The 21,677-nt window shown below is 33.9% G+C and overlaps 1 protein-coding gene across 1 annotated transcript in view; it reads right to left on the minus strand.

Moving 5' to 3' along the window:
* Positions 1 to 21,677, minus strand: part of CSMD3 (CUB and Sushi multiple domains 3) — a 1,221,229-nt gene that overhangs the window by 95,156 nt on the left and 1,104,396 nt on the right. Inside the window, exons 43-47 of the mRNA XM_054498903.2 lie at positions 21,111 to 21,299; positions 20,198 to 20,375; positions 18,818 to 18,963; positions 1,644 to 1,724; positions 561 to 674 (exon numbers count right to left, since the gene is read on the minus strand). Coding sequence (XP_054354878.2) covers positions 561 to 674; positions 1,644 to 1,724; positions 18,818 to 18,963; positions 20,198 to 20,375; positions 21,111 to 21,299 — 708 coding nt within the window. The remainder of the gene's footprint in view (positions 1 to 560; positions 675 to 1,643; positions 1,725 to 18,817; positions 18,964 to 20,197; positions 20,376 to 21,110; positions 21,300 to 21,677) is intronic.

A 21,677-nucleotide genomic window follows, 5' to 3' on the forward strand; every position in this document is an offset into this window, starting at 1 on the left:
AAAATTATATGAATCTATAGCTTCCTGGTCTCTTTCCCTAAACACTCTACTGCTATCCCCAGTATGACTGCCGTATCCCTTTTCCATGATGCTTCCACAGCAAGGACCACTTAAAATTTATTTTTTGTTACTCTGCTTGTTTATTTGTTGTTTCCTCAGATCCTCGTTATGTAACAGGTACTCAATAAAGTTTAATGAGTCTAGTGGTTATATCAGAAGCTCTTTCTAAGTAAAAGCAATTAACATTGAAACCTTTATTTAAAGTGATTTCCCTTTCTCTCCACCTCCATTCCCATCCCTAAGAGCAAAATAATTGAAGTAAGTTGAACGGACTTCATGCTAAACCAGAAAAATTTACCCTTGAAAGAATCAAAGATGTTTAAAGTCAAATCTGATAAACAGTGGACTATTTATAAATGAAATAGCACATATGAGTTATAAAACGTATAGCATTCTTTCCAGTTAAATATTCCATATTTATATAGATTTTTCTCAGTCTTACCTATATTAACATAAAACAAATATTTAAGAAATAAATAATCATAAGAACCATTGAATACCTTGACAAACTGGAGGTGCTCCATCCATCTGCAGTCGTTCTCCTAATCTGCACGTCAGAATTGCATTACCAACTAAAGTAAATCCTGGAAGACACTGATACCTAATAATATCACCTATTAAAAAAAAGAGGCGAGGTTTCATATAAGCAACAAGGTGATGATAAAAATAAACAAATATTTCAATTGTAAGAGAATATTTTCTCCTTCAGTTATTTTCAATCAGTATAAAAATGTTATTAGGTATAAGTAGCAGTTATATTCAAAATATTGAAAAACCAGTATATAATAGTCATTGACCAATCAGGACTGAAGGCAAAAGTGAACTGCCATTCCCTCTGTACTGGTGCATGCTGGCTGGATATAAGCAATAGTCATAAGGAAATAATTTACTTGATATAGGTTAGATATTCAATAAAAATACAAGTAGTTAGAAGGCTTTCTATTTATTGCTTTTGTATTTGAATTAAAGTTACATCGGTCACTGATAGTTTCTTTGTGTGTCTCAACCAAAATCAATATTATAATAATAATAATGAATAATAAAAGTTTATTATGGCAACATTAAGATGTCTTCGTATATAGTTTTTTTTCAAACTGTGTGGCATTAATTATTTGGGTTGAATTTCCAACTCAGTTTTAAAGCAACTTTATGATTAAATTGAGTAGAATCAACTAAGCATTTTCCAAGATATGGAAATGAAATATGTCTTCTAATATGCCCTACAAACCATTCATTCTGCCAAGTCAGGCATAGGCCTGAATTCAAAGAACAAAGGTTAGAACTACAGTGTCAGAAGGCAGCAAAATAATGGTTTGGAAAAAACCATCAGAGTACAGTTAACGGCTTCACATTTTAACACGTTTTCTAATTATACATTCCAGAAAAACAAAATTAATTTTTCTTCTCTAATAATCCCTTTCCTCTTTTCACTCCTCTCCCTTCTTAAAAATTCTAAATAATCTCTATCAACACAGGGAATGAGGGTCTGAAGACAGGCTTACTATTCTTTATTTTGGCTTATTTTTAAGCAAATTGTTCTGCCAGCAGTAGGTTTTCTTTGAAAATAATTTAACAGGCTTTACCTATTTCAAATTCATCATCTTCCATCAAAATTTCAGCATTGGGCACAGGTGGTGGAGGTTGGCACACCCTTAGTTGATAGGCTATAAAAATAAACAATGTCTTTATTCCTTTTCTGAGCAGCTACATGTATTCACATATGCAAAAAAACAAGAAAATTATCGAAAATTGTTTAAAAAATAAAAATAAATTACATAATTTATCAAGTTTCAATTACATCTTTATTTTTAAAAATATACTACAACATTACAAAATATTTTCCCATGGTAACAATGCTTACTTTTTATTCCTTATTTCTTACCCTTATTCTAGTCCTTCTTGTTATGTGGTTCAAAACACCTTGTTTTTTTCCTCCTTTGCATGATCACAATTTGGAATTATGTACTCATGTTTGCTTACTTGCTCAGTGCCTATCTTTCCCAATACTTAGCACTGAATCCCCTGCACTTAGCAAAGTGCATGGCATACATCAATAATTGCAAACAAATGCTCAGTGTTTACGTTATTCCAGACAGTATTATAAATACTTAACTCAATCCTCACAAAATAATATTTTCTTATTTAATTTATGTTACTATTTCTATAATTGCCCCCATTCTTTTTTTTTTTATACTTTAAATTCTAGGGTACATGTGCACAACATGCAGATTTGTTACATATGTATACACGTACCATGTTGGTGTGCTGCACCCATCAACTCGTCATTTACATTAGGTATATCTCCTAATGCTATCCCTCCCCCCTCCCCCCACCCCACGACAGGCCCCGGTGTGTGATGTTCTCCTTCCCGTGTCCAAGTGTTCTCATTGTTCAGTTCCCACCTGTGAGTGAATTGCCCCCATTCTTTAAAACAGAAAACTGTTAAAGAGAGTTAAAAATTTGCCCAAATCACGTAGCTACAATGTGACAGAGCTGAGGTTTGAACCTAGGTAGCCTGGCTCCAGAGCCTTGTCTCACCATGTTACTTTAATATAATTATGAGATATCTGTTTATCAAATGTCATGTTTCTAATTATTATATCACTTGAACAGGTCATCTCATTGGATTAGACTGGCATTTGGCATAATTGAAAGGCCACTACTACAAAGTCTCTATGAATCCAAGCTTCATGCCTACTATCCCCACATGACATCTAAAATCTACAACAAAATCATTTGCTTGATTGAAGTCTTTTTTTCCCTTAAAGTCTTCTAAAAATGTACTATGCTCATATTCATTCAGGAAACATGTTTTATACTATTATAACATCTGAGGCAAATTGTTTTATATGCCTATTTTTACTACTTAAACTTAGAAGTTCTTTATGTACTCAATGTGCCGATAAAGAGAACAAGACCCAAAAGACACAGTAGCTTATACAAGACCACACAATTAGTACAGGACATAGCCAAAAACTGAAGTGTATATCCTCTAATTTCAAAGCCCATTCAACACTGCTTCTATTGCAAAAAATTATTATGGGAGTATTGAAAAGCATCAAGTAGACCAGGTCAGGAAGACTCCTATAGTAGGAAAAGAATGAGATATATTTGAAAGAAGGAGTAAAATTTGCCCAGTTCTAAATAGTAATCCTGGGGAGAAGAGCATTTCAGGTGAAGGAGAAAACTTGAAGAAAAACTTCGGCAAAGCATAAAATCATTGATTCATCATCATCTAACAAAAAGCTATTTATAAGAGATTAATTGGCTAATAAACATTCAGGTTACTAAGGACAAAGAAAAGAAAGACTTTTCAAAATGTAGATCTACAGTGACAAAACAAACAAAAAAAAGTGTTTTAATTTTCTTCTGCAAATTGTTATCTGTCCCTTCAAACATCTTCCTTCCAGTAGTTTAACCTGTTTATAAAAGCACTTGCTGTGCATGGATGTTAATTTGCAAGTAAGACACCACTGTACAGAAGGGTTACTGCTAGAGAAGAAAGACTTGCTGAGAAAGAACCCATGGCAGAAAGTATAACCTGGATTTTTGATAAAATGTTTGGTGGATAGTAATTAGGAATTTTGAAAATTGTTTTCCTGAACTTATACTTTAAAGGGGGTACAGTGATAAAGGTAAAAGTCTCTTCAAGGAGAACTACAAACCACTGCTCAAGGAAATAAAAGAGGATACAAACAAATGGAAGAACATTCCATGCTCATGGGTAGGAAGAATCAATATCGTGAAAATGGCCATACTGCCCAAGGTAATTTATAGATTCAATGCCATCCCCATCAAGCTACCAATGACTTTCTTCACAGAATTGGAAAAAACTACTTTAAAGTTCATATGGAACCAAAAAAGAGCCCGCATCGCCAAGTCAATCCTAAGCCAAAAGAACAAGGCTGGAGGCATCACACTACCTGACTTCAAACTATACTACAAGGCTACAGTAACCAAAACAGCATGGTACTGGTACCAAAACAGAGATATAGATCAATGGAACAGAACAGAGCCCTCAGAAATAATGCCACATATATACAACTATCTGATCTTTGACAAACCTGAGAAAAACAAGCAATGGGGAAAGGATTCCCTATTTAATAAATGGTGCCGGGAAAACTGGCTAGCCATATGTAGAAAGCTGAAACTGGATCCCTTCCTTACACCTTATACAAAAATCAATTCCAGATGGATTAAAGACTTAAACGTCAGACCTAAAACCATAAAAACCCTAGAAGAAAACCTAGGCATTACCATTCAGGACATAGGCATGGGCAAGGACTTCATGTCTAAAACACCAAAAGCAATGGCAACAGAAGCCAAAATTGACAAATGGGATCTAATTAAACTAAAAAGCTTCTGCACAGCAAAAGAAACTACCATCAGAGTGAACAGACAACCTACAAAATGGGAGAAAATTTTCGCAACCTACTCATCTGACAAAGGGCTAATATCCACAATCTACAATGAACTCAAACAAATTTACAAGAAAAAAACAAACAACCCCATCAAAAAGTGGGCAAAGGACATGAACAGACACTTCTCAAAAGAAGACATTTATGCAGCCAAAAAACACATGAAAAAATGCTCACCATCACTGGCCATCAGGGAAATGCAAATCAAAACCACAATGAGATACCATCTCACACCAGTTAGAATGGCGATCATTAAAAAGTCAGGAAACAACAGGTGCTGGAGAGGATGTGGAGAAATAGGAACACTTTTACACTGTTGGTGGGACTGTAAACTAGTTCAACCATTGTGGAAGTCAGTGTGGCGATTCCTCAGGGATCTAGAATTAGAAATACCATTTGACCCAGCTATCCCATTACTGGGTATATACCCAAAGGACTATAAATCATGCTGCTATAAAGACACATGCACATGTATGTTTATTGCGGCATTATTCACAATAGCAAAGACTTGGAACCAACCCAAATGTCCAACAATGATAGACTGGATTAAGAAAATGTGGCACATATACACCATGGAATACTATGTAGCCATAAAAAATGATGAGTTCACGTCCTTTGTAGGGACATGGATGAAATTGGAAATCATCATTCTCAGTAAACTATCGCAAGAACAAAAAACCAAATACCGCATATTCTCACTCATAGGTGGGAATTGAACAATGAGAACACATGGACACAGGAAGGGGAACATCACACTCTGGGGACTGTTGTGGGGTGGGGGGAGGGGGGAGGGATAGCACTGGGAGATATACCTAATGCTAGATGACGAGTTAGTGGGTGCAGCGCACCAGCATGGCACATGTATACATATGTAACTAACCTGCACATTGCGCACATGTACCCTAAAACCCAAAGTATAATAATAATAAATAAATAAATAAATAAAAGAAATGCCAAAAATGTAAGAGAAAATGGAGAAGATAGGGGGAGCCCTAAACAGAGACTTTCTGAGACTTCTGTCTGAATCTGAGAGTCTTTCTGAGACTATGCTTTAGAGAAGATTTTGTCTGATCTTACCAGATAATAGAGATCAACTCAGAAATTACAGAAATGTAGAGATGCTCATACCTGTATTATTTTACTTGTGTTTTCCTGTGAAGTTATTTTAATCTTCATGCTAATCCTAAATTGTTTGATTATTTTAAAGAAGAAACACTTTTTTATGTGGAATCCATGACTATTATCATCTGTGGAATATGCTGAAAATGACCTAGATAACTCAGTCGCAGGATTTAAAAGATCAAAAGTTGTAATTTTTTACTAAAGAAGACTATGATGCTCAGAGTTATTATGCTATTTTTCCAAGACCACATGGGTGCTGTGAGCTAATGTCTTATTCTCTGTTCTTTCCTATCACTGTCAGTTTTATAAAATGTGTCCCTAAGAGATCACTGTGAGCTCATGGAGGGTCTGAGGTGTAACATTCTTGCCTCCCTACTCTACTTCAATAAGAACAACTCTATTCTTATCAATTTTATATATTTGAATTCTGAACAAACTTTCCTTTGAATAAACTTTCTACATTCTTACCTAAGTGATTCTCTTGATTCCTTTGGCTACAATTCTGACTTTGTGTCTCAATTCCCAATTCTATATTGCCAGGCTAAACATCTCTTCTGACCTCGTCATGCTTCCCTTTCCCACTCCTCGCTGTTATTTTCTAATCACAGAACCCCTTTTGTGACACATGTAAACACGACTTGTTCAAAGTGTGTTATTTCCCATTTATTTGCATGCTTGTTCATTGGGTCCCTACGTAGACTTTAAGTTACATGACAGAGGCTATTTGTTTATCTACCTTTTTCACTATCCAGGAATTAGTTCTTGTCACTATACTTATAATTCAACTAATATTTGCTAATAACTGACAGAATGTAGGTTTCCTCAGGAGGGAAGCAGTCTCTCAACAGTCTTTCCTAAGATGACTCCCAACTTTAAAATTTCCAGTGGGGATGAAATAGAAACAACTGAGTGTCAGACAATGCTAAACATTGAAATATAGGCAAGATCTGGCTAAAATGCTTTTCAGGGTTGAACTATGTAATTTTGAATAAAAAAAAAGGAGAAAGGAGTAATGAAAAACAAACAAACAAACCTCTTTTCATCTGTTTCTCTTTTGACTTTTGAAGACCAAGCACTACAAAAGGCTTAATCACAAGCAGCTTGCAACAATTTTGTTTTCAATCTTCATCAATCTCTACTAGTATGTTCTTTAACATAACTCTATGTTTTGTCCAATGTCTCTCCAATCTTGCTGCCAATATCTCAGTCTAGATTCCTGCCATTTCATTCCTGCTGTACTGGGTTGAATAGTTTCACCTAAAATTCATGCCTTTCCTGGAACCTAAAAATCTTATTTGAAATAGGGTTGTTGCAGACGTAATTGGCTAACTTAAGGTTGTATAAAATTATGGGCGTACCCTTAATTCAATATGACTAGTGTCCCTATAAAATAAAAAGAGACACAGAGATGATCACACAGGTAAGATGGCCATGTGATGATGAAGTTTCAAACTGTAGTGATTCATCTATAAGCTAAGGAATGCCAAAGATTGTTTTTAAGCCACCAGTTTGTGGTACTTTGTTTCAGCAGCCTTAGTAAACTAATACACCTGTGTTATTAAATTGGCCTATAGTGTTTTCCTTACCTTCAGTGTCTCCCTGATACTACCTTTCTTACATACAGTGAAGTCATAGAAGAGAATCAAGGAAATATTTACCTGGAATCCACTGTGTACAAAGGACTCTGAAAAGTCCTTTACATGCCTCTTTCATTAATCACTAAAATGTCACATCAAAATATGTGTAAACATACTCATGTTACCAAAAGAGACACTAAATTTCATAGTGGTTGAATTATTTGCCCAACTCACACAGCCAGAATTTGAACCAAGTTCCAGTATAAAATTAAGACACATTGTCTCCCAGATTTATAGATAAATAAACCTCATTTCGAATATCATTTTGTTGCTGCCATTTCCCTATTTTCAATTTACAGCTTTTTTTATGGCCTACAGATTGAATTTATCATCTTAGATAAAGCAAGATCATTACCCTAATCCTCACCAATCTCTCACACAAGATGTCTGCTATATCCAGCTGAACTTTCCTGGGTCCTTTGTATTTGCCATGTTCATTTCCTATCCCACACCTTCATTTTTGGCAAGCTTGCCAGCCTAGAAATTGGCACCATAATATTTAGCATTCAGTGTTTCATTGTGTTGAATTGTTTTATGTATTGGTTCATGTTCCACGTATAGCTTATGTATTTTGTATTGTACTTGCATTTCCTACAATACCTAACACATTTAATTTAGTTGTTTATTAAATAAGTTATTATTGAGCTCCTATGATCTGCCAGATGCCAGAAACCATAATAGGTGCTGGGAATGCAAAGGTAAGCAAAGCAGACAGAAGCCTGCTCTGTATATGCTAGTAGTTGGTGAGAAAGATATTAATTAATTAGTAGAATTTAGTTGAAGCAAGGGGTGTGTGTGTGTGTGTGTGTGTGTGTGTGTGTGTGTGTGTGTGTGTGTTTTCTGGAGATGAATGATAGCCCTAGTGAGAGAGAGGAGGGATCGAAAAGAGCAAAACTCAGGGGCTAAATCAGACAGGATTGTACAAGTTATACTTAGGATTTCATTTATTTTAAGCTGAGACCAATGGGAGGCCTTTAAAGAGATTTAAGTTGGAGAGAAATGTGGTCAGATTTATCCTTTAAAAGATCACTCTGGCTGTAGTCAGAAATTTTTAAAAAGCACACACACAATTGGAAGAGAACAAAAGTGGATAGCAAGAGACTACTGGGGTCTATATTGCAGTGGGTGTTAAATAAACAATTGCGTATAGAGTCTACATAACTTCATAGTGTCCCCAAATGACTTACACATTAAATTAAAAGTCTTGATTATGACCTCCAAGGGTTTCTAACTTTGTCGGATTAACTTCATCCCCACCTATTAACCACCTTATATTTTTAGCTATAAATAAACAAAAAACAGTTTATCTCCTCTACTTAAAATTCAAGTACCACTGATAGGCATGTGGCCTATCATTATCACTTCTTAAAAAAATGTTAAACCACATCTCTTCATTTTTAATACTAAATTTCAAAAAATCAAACCTGTCTACAACCTCTTACTGTAGTCTTTTTAATTACTGCATCAACAGAGCTCTCAAACGGTTGAGTGCTTAATATTTGATAATATAGCTAAAATTTTATGTTCTGTATAATTTTCTTTTGTCTCTCATTTTCTTGAAATCTATCTTCCTAGCTCTTTTATAACTTTGTCTGAACATGACTAAAACAGAGATGTCTTCACTGATAATGCTACCTAAAGTTGATCCTTTGCAGTTAACTTTGTTTCACAGTCTGGCAATTTTCACAATCTGTAAGAATTATGTATTTGTTTACTATCTATATTTTTATATTTGTTTATGTATTTGTTTACTATCTATTTTCTTATACTAGAATGTAAACTCCATGAAAGCAGGCATTTTTGCTTTTCTTATTAACTACTAACTCTTTAGGGCATAATCCAGTGTTCAGCACAAAACAGCATTCAAAAAATATTTGCTGAATGACTGAGTGCTAGAGAAATGAAAGAATGGATGCTGAATTAGTGTATATACATATATATTATATATAAGTATATATATGAATGAGTATATACGTATGATATATAACACATTTTTATGGTATTGAGTAAGGACATAGTCTAGACTCTTTGGCTCTTTGGGTTCAAATCTTGTTTTGAACACTGAAAAATTGGCAAAACTTGGGCAAGTTATTTATCTTTCTGCTTTGCTTTCCTCATTTATAAAATAATAATGATAATAGTAATAATTTTATGCCATCCCAAAGGGCAGTTATGAGAATCAAATGGGTTTACACATGCAAGGCATTTGGAATACTGTCTGGCACATTTTAAGCTTATCTTTTAATAAGAATAAACCACTATGATATCAAATTGGGATTCTATTTCTTCAAGATATTTGATATTCACAAATAAATAACATAAATATTAATATTTTCTGCTTTTCTTAACTTTCACTTCTTATGTATAAAGGACATTTTGATTTGGCAATTATTTACAGAATTATTAATAAAATTGAGGCACGTTATCTTTGTTAGTCAAAGAAAAGGGTGTAACAATTGTGAGGTGTGATGCAGCAGCAGATGTTTTGTAATTGAAGGCAACAAAGGGGAATTAAACATTGAGCAGCTCTGCTTCTCTTTCTGAAGATGTTTCTATCAAATCAATCAACATCATAAAAAATATACATAATCCAGTTTGTATTGATAACTACATTTGTGCACAAAGCAGGCTGATCAAATATTTACTCTGTAACCAGACTAATGGTTCAAATCTCGGTCTGCTGTTGGCTATTTCCATCACCTTAGGCAAACTGCTAAGAATCTGCTTCATCTATCTCATCTGTAAAATAGACATAAAGCCAAGATTGAGTTAAAATATTATAAAGTGCTTAGCATAAGGCCTGAACATATTACCAGTTAAGAGGGAGGGTACATTCTGTTTGACAAATATTGGCATCAGCATTTCCGCTGTGATGATGTTTGTGCCCCATACTCATGTAACTTCAATCTGACGTGACCTTCCTCACAATGGGTCATTCAAAGCACCCATGTGACTTCCCAGAACGCATCTAACCATTTGTTTGTTTCTTTTCTGATTTAAATTGGATATTCTTGGCCAGGCATAGTAGCTCACGCCTGTAATCCCAGCACTATGGGATGTGAGGAGGGCAGATCACTTGAGGTCAGGAGTTTGAAACCAGCTAGCCACCTGCAGAGACAGGTGAAACCCTGCCTCTACTAAAAATACAAAAATTAGCCAGGTGTGGTGGTGCATGCCTGTAATCCCAGCTACTTGGGAAGCTGAGGCAGAAGAATCACTTGAACTCAAGAGACAGAGGTTGCAGTCAGCTGAGCTTGTGCCGCTGCACTCCAGCCTGGGTGACACAGTGAGACCCTGTCTCAAAAATAAATAAATAAGTAAATAAATAAATAAATAAATAAATTGGATATCCTTGTTTTACATTGATGTACCTTATACTGTAGTATAAAATCCATGAGTTTAGCAACACACTGTATCATCCTATATAATACATAAGTGTCTGTGGTCTCAAAACTATTAGCACAGTGCTCTGGAAATCACTTAAGAAATACTAATTGATAACAAATCAAAGTAAGAAAATACCTCATTCTGTATAAAATATATGCTTTGGTTACTCAGGAAGAAAATAAACAGGTCTGGTACAAATATATTCAATATTGTATAGGTTAGGATCATAGACAAACTGGAAATAATCTTAGAAATCATTTCTCCCAGACCCTTTAAGGGGTAGTAGGAAGATGACCTAAATAAGTGAAATGAAGTGGACAAGGTCACACATTCAGCCACTGGTGGAACTGAAATGATTAAATCATACAAATTATGTCATCTAAACTTTAAATCGTATGTGCATATATTTTAGTCCATGCTTTTCATGGCTTGTTCCATTTAGAAACAGTTTGCAGCCATGACCATTAACAGAAAAGCTGCACAAAATAGATATTCACACTTTAAAAATACACATTGGAACTAAGTATGTGTTCTCGTTAGAAGAATCATTTTATCTGACATGCCCCACCAACTTTTAAACAACATTTGCTATCTAACAACTATTATCAACTACATGAGAGCATCGTATTCCACATGTCTGTATCTTCTGAGGATGGCTATTATTTAAATAGTTCTCTGTTTTTGTCCAAATGTGCATAGATATCTGGTTCCTCGTCCAACAAATATGCTTTTTGAAATTGGTTTAAGATTTGATTCTGGCAATATTTTTTCGTTATTTTTAATTTTCTATTTTCTTTTCAATGAAACATCCAACCCAATTCCAGAAAATAATGCTGCATGTATCTACTTCTATTCAATGCGCTATTAAAGGCTTCTTCAAAAAAGACAAAACAGAACACTGGCAAATTGCCATTCCTTCTCCAAACCAAAAAAAGCACAAGCACATAACCTTTCTGCCAAGTATGGACACAGTATTCCTTACAGAGGACAGAAATAACGTTGCGTATTCCCTTATAAACTCTAAGCTCTATATAAGCCCCAGTGTACTTCAGTGCTCATCCAGGTTAGTTCAAGTATGATAATCTCATGATTTGGGGGAGAACAACCGTTGATAAATTTTATGTTCTGTTATGCAGTTTGGGCAGTGTTATTTTTAAACTTATCTGAAATAAGCTTAAGCTATTTCACTTGAAAGCAGAACTAAGTGTATTGAAATTAATGCTGCCTTAGTTTTAATGAAGAGAAGAAAACAATAAATTTGTTTTCCATTTTGCAGAAAATCTGCCAACATAGAAGTGTGTTCCAGCAGGGTTTAAATTACTTTACAAATATCACCTTTACACCACTAACATTTTATATTCAGTTTGTTTCTCTGCCTCTATAAGGGAGAATATTAGAAATCAAGAGTGAATGCTTATTTGGATTTAGAGATGAGAGAAAGAAAGTTTCTATCATGAGGAATGAAAATGAATCAATGATCTGGTTTGGTTCTGTGTCCCGACCAAAATCTTATCTCAAATCATAATCCCCATAAGCCCAATGAGTTGAGAGAGGGATCTAGTGGGAGGGGATTGGATCATGGGTGTGGTTTCCCCCATACTGTTCCCATGAGGGTGAGTGAGTGCTCATGAAATCTGATGATGTTTGACAGTTCCTCATTTACACACTCTCTTGTCTCTCCTGCCAACATTTAAAACATGCCTGCTTCCCCTTCTGCCATGACTGTAAGTTTCCTGAGGCCTCCCCAGTCATATGGAACTGTGCGTCAATTAAACTTCTTTCCTTTTTAAATTACCAAGTCTTGGGCAGTTCTTTATAGCAGTGTGAGAATGGACTAATACAGTCAACAAGAAGTCACTCTTGTTATTTCCCTAGAAAAGAAATAACAGAAACTATTGCGAAACAAAACTATTGGGATATCTGCTGGATTATTGTAAGAACATTTCAATATCTGTTGCATGAATTGTCTTCTCCACATGCAGACAGCTAATTTAAGGTATGCTGCCTTAGTGCTGAGCCCATTAAAATCTGAAAAATAATGTGCCAAAGCCCTCTTCTCTATATTGTTGAGTTCCCTGGCATATAGACCTGGCTCTAATTGATAGGCCATTGTCTCCTGCTAAACATAAACAATTTCCCAGCAGACAAGCTAATTCTTTGACCTTGTTGAAACAAGACAGAAATAAGACCTTTCCATAGTCATAATCAGAAAACAAGAACACTGTTCAAATTATCAAAATGACAGTCTTCCACCTCAGCCAACATTAGTGAATAGTATTTCCACACTAATTATATAGGTATATTACATTCCCTCCACCTTCTAGAAAAAAATACTAAGATATCCAATCATAAAACTGCTCAAATTTTCTAACAGCACCCAATCCAGTAGAAAATTATGTTTCCTTGAACCCTTCTCAAAACCATCTCATACATTCAAATTCCTATATCAAGCCTCTCCTGATACACTTTTGCTGAGATCACAGAGTCCCTCATCATATGTTGTCTCACTCATTATCACGAGCTAATAAATCTAACTTTGTTTAACAGAAGTTGTATTCCTGATAGTCTTTGGCTGGAGGCAACAGAAAGTAAGATATTTAAGAAAATAAATACCATACCTTATGAACTGGGCATATACATACAGTGAAGTGTCAAAAGATAGTAATTTTGACATGACTTTTAGTCATTTGAGTAATAATTAAGTAGTCATTTAAGTCATTTAACTAATAGTAAATGGTATTTTCCTTTCCTCCTAACAGTTCTAGCAGTTTGGGTTTTAGCTCCATTGCTTCATTTTATACACACACGTACACACACACACACACATACACACACATACATTATTACACGATGTCCATACCCCTCGTTCTCTCTGGACATCAAATAATAAAACACTTTACGGGTTCTGTGCTCTAGCTATTTACAATACAAAAGGAGGTCAGGTCGTTAGGTTATGTGAGGCAAAGGAGTCACACAGTTAAAGGAAATCATGACTTATGGTTTATATAAAGCATGTCCTTACATCTGCAGCAGTCTCTTTTAGGATGAGACTTTGTGAAGTTAAATATACTTGTTTCCAAATACAGCATTTATTGTAAAAGTAGCATAACCGTAAAAGATGACCTGAAACACATTACAGGCCTTTTAAATACATTTCTTTAAAATAATGAGTCATTATGTAATCAACTCATTCTTCAATAGAAAATGTGCTAATAACAGAAAATAATGAATAACATAATTATTAAATCATATTATGCTAAGAAAATCTTCCACTTACAAAGCGAATTTCCCTAGTACATTGATATTAGAAAATCGAGTGACCTGGATAATTGGCTTAAACACCATAAAATAATTTCTGTATTAAATTAGTAAATACATATTTTGGCTATACTCTAGTCACCTGGTTATTTTGAGTGACATAAGCCAGATCTCAATAAAACTTTTTTCTCTTGGCACAGTGACCACAGGCACATTTTAGAAACTATAAAGAATACATTGAGCTGTGATAAATCTATAATGTACTGTCACTACTTTGTAGATCTTGGGGAAATGAAGCAATAAGAAGCTTAAAGCTCCAAGTTATAATTAGGAGGTGTATTTGAGAAAATGAGATGACCCATCATATTGCTAAAAATTAAAATCACTTTGATTAAATTTTTAAAGAACAATTAGGTTTATATACCATTAAATATAATCTATTCATGAGATAATACCAGCTTAGAACATTGTCTGGCACTTAATAAGAATACAATGAATTTTAGCTGTTGTTATTGTCGTTTTGATTTTTCAAAAAGGGATCATTCTTTGAAGTCAGGCAGACCTATTTTGAACTCCAGCCAGCCATTCTACTTATTAGTTCTCTGGCTTTATGTAGGTTATCTGGTTTTTTGCTCAGTTTGTTCATTATTAAAATGAAGATAATAATACTTACCTTATAGGGTTATTATGAAAATTAGCAATAATACATGGAAAGCACCTAGCACAGGGCTCAGCATATTAAATTTTCAATAAATGGTTGTTACCATTAATATAGTGATGGTTATACAAAGCCGCTGCAAAAAGAACACTCAGTTAAAATTCATTTTGGGTAATTTATCTTTTGGGGGTCATTAATTAGGACTGAATATTATTATTAATTATAAACCAACCTCATCTTGACTCTATGGCAGATATGAAGAAAATGCGGTTCTTACTTTAGGAAATCATAATTATAGCAACACAAAGAGATACAAAAACATTTCCTCAAGTGAGAAAAAAATATGGTATCTGAGGTAAAGTGCCTCAACATTTACGCCTGTCCTATTTTTTCATTGCAGAGAGCTTTCATTTTGCAAAGCTTTTTTATGAATGTTATTTTTGATCATAAAAGGCTTTATGAAGGTGATGTTTTATAAAAGACAGATGGCTGCCTGGATCTCATAAAGGAAGTTAGGTTAGAGAAAAAAACACACATTTTTTTCCTCTTTTTTCAAGCACATTCAAAATATATCAATAAATAAAACTTCAATGATCAATGTAACCTAAGAAAATACACAAAAATACTGAACTGTCAACTTTATAAGATAAATGTACAAGTCTTGAGAAAATCACTTCTGAATTATAAAGCAAGGTATATCAGAAGTAACTATCAAGTCTAAAAGGATATAAAGAAAACTGGGTGGGGTAGTAAACCATTCAAAGATTAGGCATACTCAGCCAGCTTAAAATAAGTTTTAAGCTTATAATGAATTATATACTTGGTTTATTTATCAAAAATTCCAAATAATTTGACCAATTTTTTACTATTATGAGATTTCATTATGACATTGAGCTTATAGCTCAAATTAGTATTAACGGGCATATCTTCTTGTTCTTGTTAAGGAGGATGTAATTTAGAATTACACATTTAGTAATTCTAAAATTATCTTTTTAAAAGTTGTTACTAATACAGCTCAAATAAATGCAAACAACTTTTTAAAGAGTCTGAACACACACTTCCCACTGTAACACTAAAATACAATCAGTCAATAACAAAAATATAAAGAGGATAAGAACAAGAAATTTGTATCTTCAAGAAACACTCAATAAACTCATAAGGCTTATAAAATAATACACCATATTGTAATTAAGTTTTCAAAAGTTTGGTAAAAAGAGTAAGTGTAATCATAGAAGTGATGGCAGTCATCATCATGAGTTCAAATTATCAAGAAGTGGAGGATATGGGACTTAACATAAAAAGACTTAAATAACTGAAGATGAGTTAAGAAATCAAGAGTATCTATGATGGAGACGAAGATGCGATTTAAGAATGGAAGTTCAGGAGGCAGTGAGAAAACCAACCTGACTGAAGTTGTGTAGCGACTGGAGAGTAAGAATCAGTGAACTGGATTATACGGTAGCTTTAAATTAGATTTAATGTAGGCCTCGTGCATTCTTGAAAAGGCAGGTAGGAATGAAAGCAGTGCTTTAGAAAAATTATCCTATTAGGCTAGAGAAATTTAAATTATCAGTCAATTTTTAACATGAACTCTGGCTATGCTCCCAAACTTCAAGTTTATTTTAAAATTTGGGTAGAATCTCCATAGCTGTTGATTCAAACAGTAGGCTTCATTAGGCTCTGACAATTTTTTTGCACCTTATTATAAAATCTAATGAATAAATGTCCTATTTGAAAAATCTAAAATGTGAGGTAAGATATGGTATGGAAACAGATATTTACTGAACATCTGCTCTGTCAGGCATTATGCTAACTGTATATTATCAATTATCTCCAATTCTCAAAAAGTCTCTTCAATGTAAAGCTGATAATAGTAACAATTACAGTATTTCTACCGTTGAGCTATATAAAATTGCCCATAGGATTTTTTGACCAGCGATTTTATATGGGTCAACCTAATATATGCCAGTAATTGGAATAAATTATACATATATAATATGACATTTAATCCTCTCAGCAATTCTATCATATTGCTTTACAGCTGAGGAAAGTAGAGATCGAAGTGCAACTTGTTCAGGGTCAAATAGAAAATCAAGGGTTAAATGAATATTTGACCTGTTTTACTTTTATTGATTGATTTGGAGACAGAGTTTCACTCTTGTTGCCCAGGCTGGAGTGCAATGACGCCATCTCAGCTCACTGCAACCTCTGCCTCCTGGGTTCAAGTGATTCTCCTGCCTCAGCCACCTGAGTAGCTGGGGTTACAGGCATGAACCACCACGCCTGGCTAATTTTGTATTTTTAGTAGAGACGGGGTTTCACCATGTGGGTCAGGCTAGTCTCGAACTCCCAACCTCAGGTAATCCACCTGCCTTGGCCTCCCATAGTGCTGGGATTACAGGCATGAGCCACTGCGACCGGCCTTGATCTGCTTTATTCTTAAGCAATTCTATTTCTATCACACATGTCTCAAAACCCACTTGCAAAAGTCAAGTGAAACATTTTGAAATGAGGATATATGCGTATATATTCATATATGTGTATATTTAAATCCACACTAAGATTTTGTGTTTATGTATATCTATTATCCACATATTTTTATATGAATGTTCAAATTCTGTCTCATACACACACAACACACACAACACTGACATCCTTTCCTTTGATAATATTTTTCCCTTGAAATGTCTCCTAAATTTTACAAAAATTTTATACTTCCTATAGGGTTATCTTGTGGATATTTATAGTTCATCAATGAATAATCTTTTCTTTATGATTTCAAGCAGTATATAAAATGATAAAAAATATTGAGGCAGAAATCCATGCGGAGATAAAATGTACATAATATAGTTCGGCAACTAATTCATTTTTAATTTTAATGATTATGTATTAGTTCCCGAGTTATGATTTTCTATCAAAGTAATAATTCTATTGTTTCAGCCTTAGGCTATATCTGCAAACTGCCAGCATTAATGATCAACTCAGTAGGAAAGGCAAATAAATTATTTTTTAAAAAAAACAGCCTGAATAAAAGTTGTCTGACTGAATACCCAACTTTCCAGAAGAGATCAGCGCATTCATGGTGGTATGGCCATAGACTGAACCCCTGACTTTTCAATTGGTTACGTTGGATTGCGTATCAGTTCTGGATGGCAGTTGATCACTATGGAGAAACTAATTAGATACCATCTAATTGGCTGATAAGTGCTCAAATTAAGCAACTCAAACATTTTATGATCAATTTCTGACTAGATCCAATGTGCTTTAAATGTCTTTGAATACAATCACAGTTGATTTACTATATACTATATTTTTCATGGAATATAAGCTTTAAGTATCAAATATTTAGTTACTTGTATATTAAAAAGGTGAAATGCTAAGTCATACATTATGTAATGGGCAAAGCACATGTCCATCCTCACATTTTCATATAATTTTTGCAAACTTAATTTAGTAGATTATTGGTCTTGTGAAATACTCACGGAATTAGTCTGACAAAGTTATTTGAGGCAGAATGTGTTTTAATGAGACTATAGTCATAGCAGATAAAAGGATGTAATAATTATAGATAAATAACCATTTTCTTATTAATAATGGAATACAATTGATTGAAGATTAAAACAAAAATAAAGAAGAGAAACACCTCTGTGAAACCTTCTGAATGTCCTTTCAAAAAGTTAAGTTTATGAATACAGAGCCCAGAACACAGGATCCTATACGATGAAATCAAATTGAGACTATACATACATTATTCCACAGCAGTAAAAGCTATGAATTTAATGATCTGGAATAGTCACTTAAAACTGTAAGATTCTAGAATAGACACAGTTTTGAAACAACAGTATAAATGAATGAGTAATGTGATCCAAAGCACAAAGATACTGAATGCTAATTTTAGAAAGATTCACAGCAGCTTGAATAGATTAAATATTTTGTATAGGAAGAAAATCTATTGATGTCTCAAAATTACATGCAATAAAGTATGAACAGCTGGTTCTCTTTTATTGGTTTTCATGCAGAAATGATTATTTTCCAGTGGGTAATTACTGACTGATTTATTTCCTATATCCATTTGCTCACATTTTAATGTCCCTGAATACTTAGAAGAGGTCATCTTTTGCAGGGAAATGTGTTTGAAATGCTAAAGTTACTGTGATTATAAAATTTCCAAATTTTAATACCTTTTCAACCATTGGTTAAATATGTATTACATTCACTTTTTTCCAGGACAAATTAAACAGTACAAAATGAAATAGGAACTCTCAGATAATACCAACCATGATAACTGAGCACAAAAAAGCCACTTGTTGTGAAATCACTGTGGAATTTGATTAGAATCTGATTTGAAGTACTGTAGACTGATTCCAAAGCGGTATTGCCACTGAACTGACCGATCTGAGGTGAATTTTGGTCTGGTCCATCCCTATGAGACAAGGATTGGGAAAGGAGGAGAAATCAAGATTGATTTTGGAAGTAGTTTTGAACCAAGTTTAATAAAAGTATTGCACAATATTTATATTCTAACATATCAATAATAAAGATGCAGGAAGCTAATAATAAATAATAATTAATAATAATAATAATAAATAATAATAAAGATTCAGGAAGCTAACCAATGAGTGCAAATTATATATTTTATATCTATGTAGGTGACCACATATTTTTAAATGTAAAGTATAGAAATAGATTACATTTTTACTAAATGGAATGTACTCGTATTAGTTATAATCAATACATTGTCTTTGTTTTTTTTACCAAAGCTCAGATGCTTTTAAATGCTTGAGGTTTGCCCCTCTTTTATTTTCTTCAGCAACAGTCTTGAGAATCACAGACTGTTAAAGTTACACCTCTTAGAACTCAGATTAACAAATTATCAGTAGTTAATTATTAATTCAGACACTTTCTTTAATACATTTTTCTTTATTTATTTATTTAGAGACAGGGTCTCACTCCGTTGCCCATGCTGGAGTGCAGAAGGATGATCACAGCTCACTGCACCTTTGACCTCCCAGGCTCAAGGGATCCTCTCACCTCAGCCTCCTGAATAGCTGGGACCACAGGCGCATGCCACCATGTCTGGCTAATTTTTTATTTTTTCCAGAGACAGACTCTCACTATGTTGCCCAGGCTGGTATTGAACTCTTGGGATGAAGTGATGTTCCCACTGTGGCCTCCCAAAGTGCTAGGATTGCAGATGTGAGCCACTGCACCTGGCCTTAATATATTTTTAAATAAAGATGTTTCAATTGACAAGACTGTAATACAACTAAATTTTTATGACAGGAATCCACTAGTTATATTAAATAATTATAATTTCTTAAATTCCACTGGCTTTTGTAAGTAGAGAACTTCCATACCTTAAACTTAGTCTGTTAACTCCCTGTTTTAGCACATTAATTTAATAATATTTTTTAATCTTGTTTTCACCTATGAAGTCTTTGTTCCACAATGTTTACCTAGTTCATGGGGCAAATAAGCCAAAACCTATTTCTCCTGTGTATGTAATTCTACAAGACACATACTGTCACTCTCAGTTACTCACATCAATTCAAATATCAAATGACAATTTGTAACAGAGTATTGTGATATATTTTTATTCCAAACTTGTTTTACTGTATAAATAATTGAATAAATCAATAACAATAGTCCTGACTTACCATACAGTAATGAAATCATATATTGGTTCTGTTTGAAGGACAGTAAAATTGATGTAGATGCCATTCCCAGGGGGTACTCTTACAAGCCAAAAACAATCTTGAAAGTTTGGATATTCATCAGGATACCCAGGAGAATAAATGGTGCCATTCATTGCAGTTATATTCCCACCACAAAGAGCTATGCAAAAAGTCACAAAACAAAATAATATTTTAAAATAACAATAAACTGACTATGGAGAAAAAGGCAAACATTTCACGTATCTTAAGCATTATGAAACACATTTATGCTTTGTTTTTACTTCAGTTGAGGTATATATAATGAAGTTGCCAACAGTACACAAAATAGTCAACTTTTATTTATTTTTCCACATGAGGTATACTAAATAATTGTTATTAATGATCACTAGATTAGTAAATTACATTGTCTTCTCTATTTTCAATTACATTATCTTCTCTATTATTTAAATATTTTATATCAATGCAAAGACTTTAACTTTCATTTGCCTCTTACTATGTGTACATATAAGGCCTTATAAGAGGTTCAAAGCCTTTTATTTCAAAGGGTTTTCTAGAGGAAAGGAACTCAGTAGCAGTATCTGGGTTAGTGGTTTACATAAGAACGACTTAAATGCATACAAACCCACATGCACCCCCTTCCCTTCCCCACACACATAAGAAAAGCTCTAAAGTGTGAATCAACTATTTTTTCACTCCCAATAGGAAAGGTTAGGACTCCTGCCAATAATGACAAAACCGTTATTCATTATAGAACCTTAGGGGTTTAAAAAATATCTTCAGCTGAGAGACTATATATTTAGCATGCTATTGGAAGACGAAGACAAGTAAAAAGTGCCAAAACAATATTAAAAACAGATGACATCACCTAAAAGATAGCTTCAAGTTAGAAGCATACCTTCACACCTTGGAAGTGGATGATTCCAGTTACGACTGACTCCATGAAGGCATGTGAGAGCTGAATTTCCAATTAATGTGTATCCTGGGAAACAGTCAAATGAAATGGTTTGACCCACAGTAAAATCATTACCAATTACAAAACCATTTCGAAACGGGCGTGGATCAGGACAGCTTTGCAACTGATAGGCTGGAAAGAGGAAAAAGAAAGACATTTTTTATTTCCAAATTTCAGAGGCCACAGACAGTGTACTACAGCAATTTTGCAACTTACAAATAGATGTGATGCTACTTGTAGTTGATTACAAATAGCAATTCAGGTTTATGATAAATGCTGTTAATGACCTGTGACATAAATTTCTTCTCATGTCTACAATTTTCATATTTAAAATGTTAGTACAATTCATAAAAATGCATGCTTTCTTCACCTACTTGTGCAACCCAAATAAATTATGTTTTAATGAAAATGTAAACTCTTCTTAAAGCTACAATTTTAATCGAATATATTCTGATTCTCTTCCAGAGAATGCAATTGCTTCTTGATTATGTTACAAGCACACAATGCAAT

The sequence above is a fragment of the Pongo pygmaeus genome, chromosome 7 (genome assembly GCF_028885625.2).
Source record: "Pongo pygmaeus isolate AG05252 chromosome 7, NHGRI_mPonPyg2-v2.0_pri, whole genome shotgun sequence".
Taxonomy (NCBI): Eukaryota; Metazoa; Chordata; class Mammalia; order Primates; family Hominidae; genus Pongo; species Pongo pygmaeus.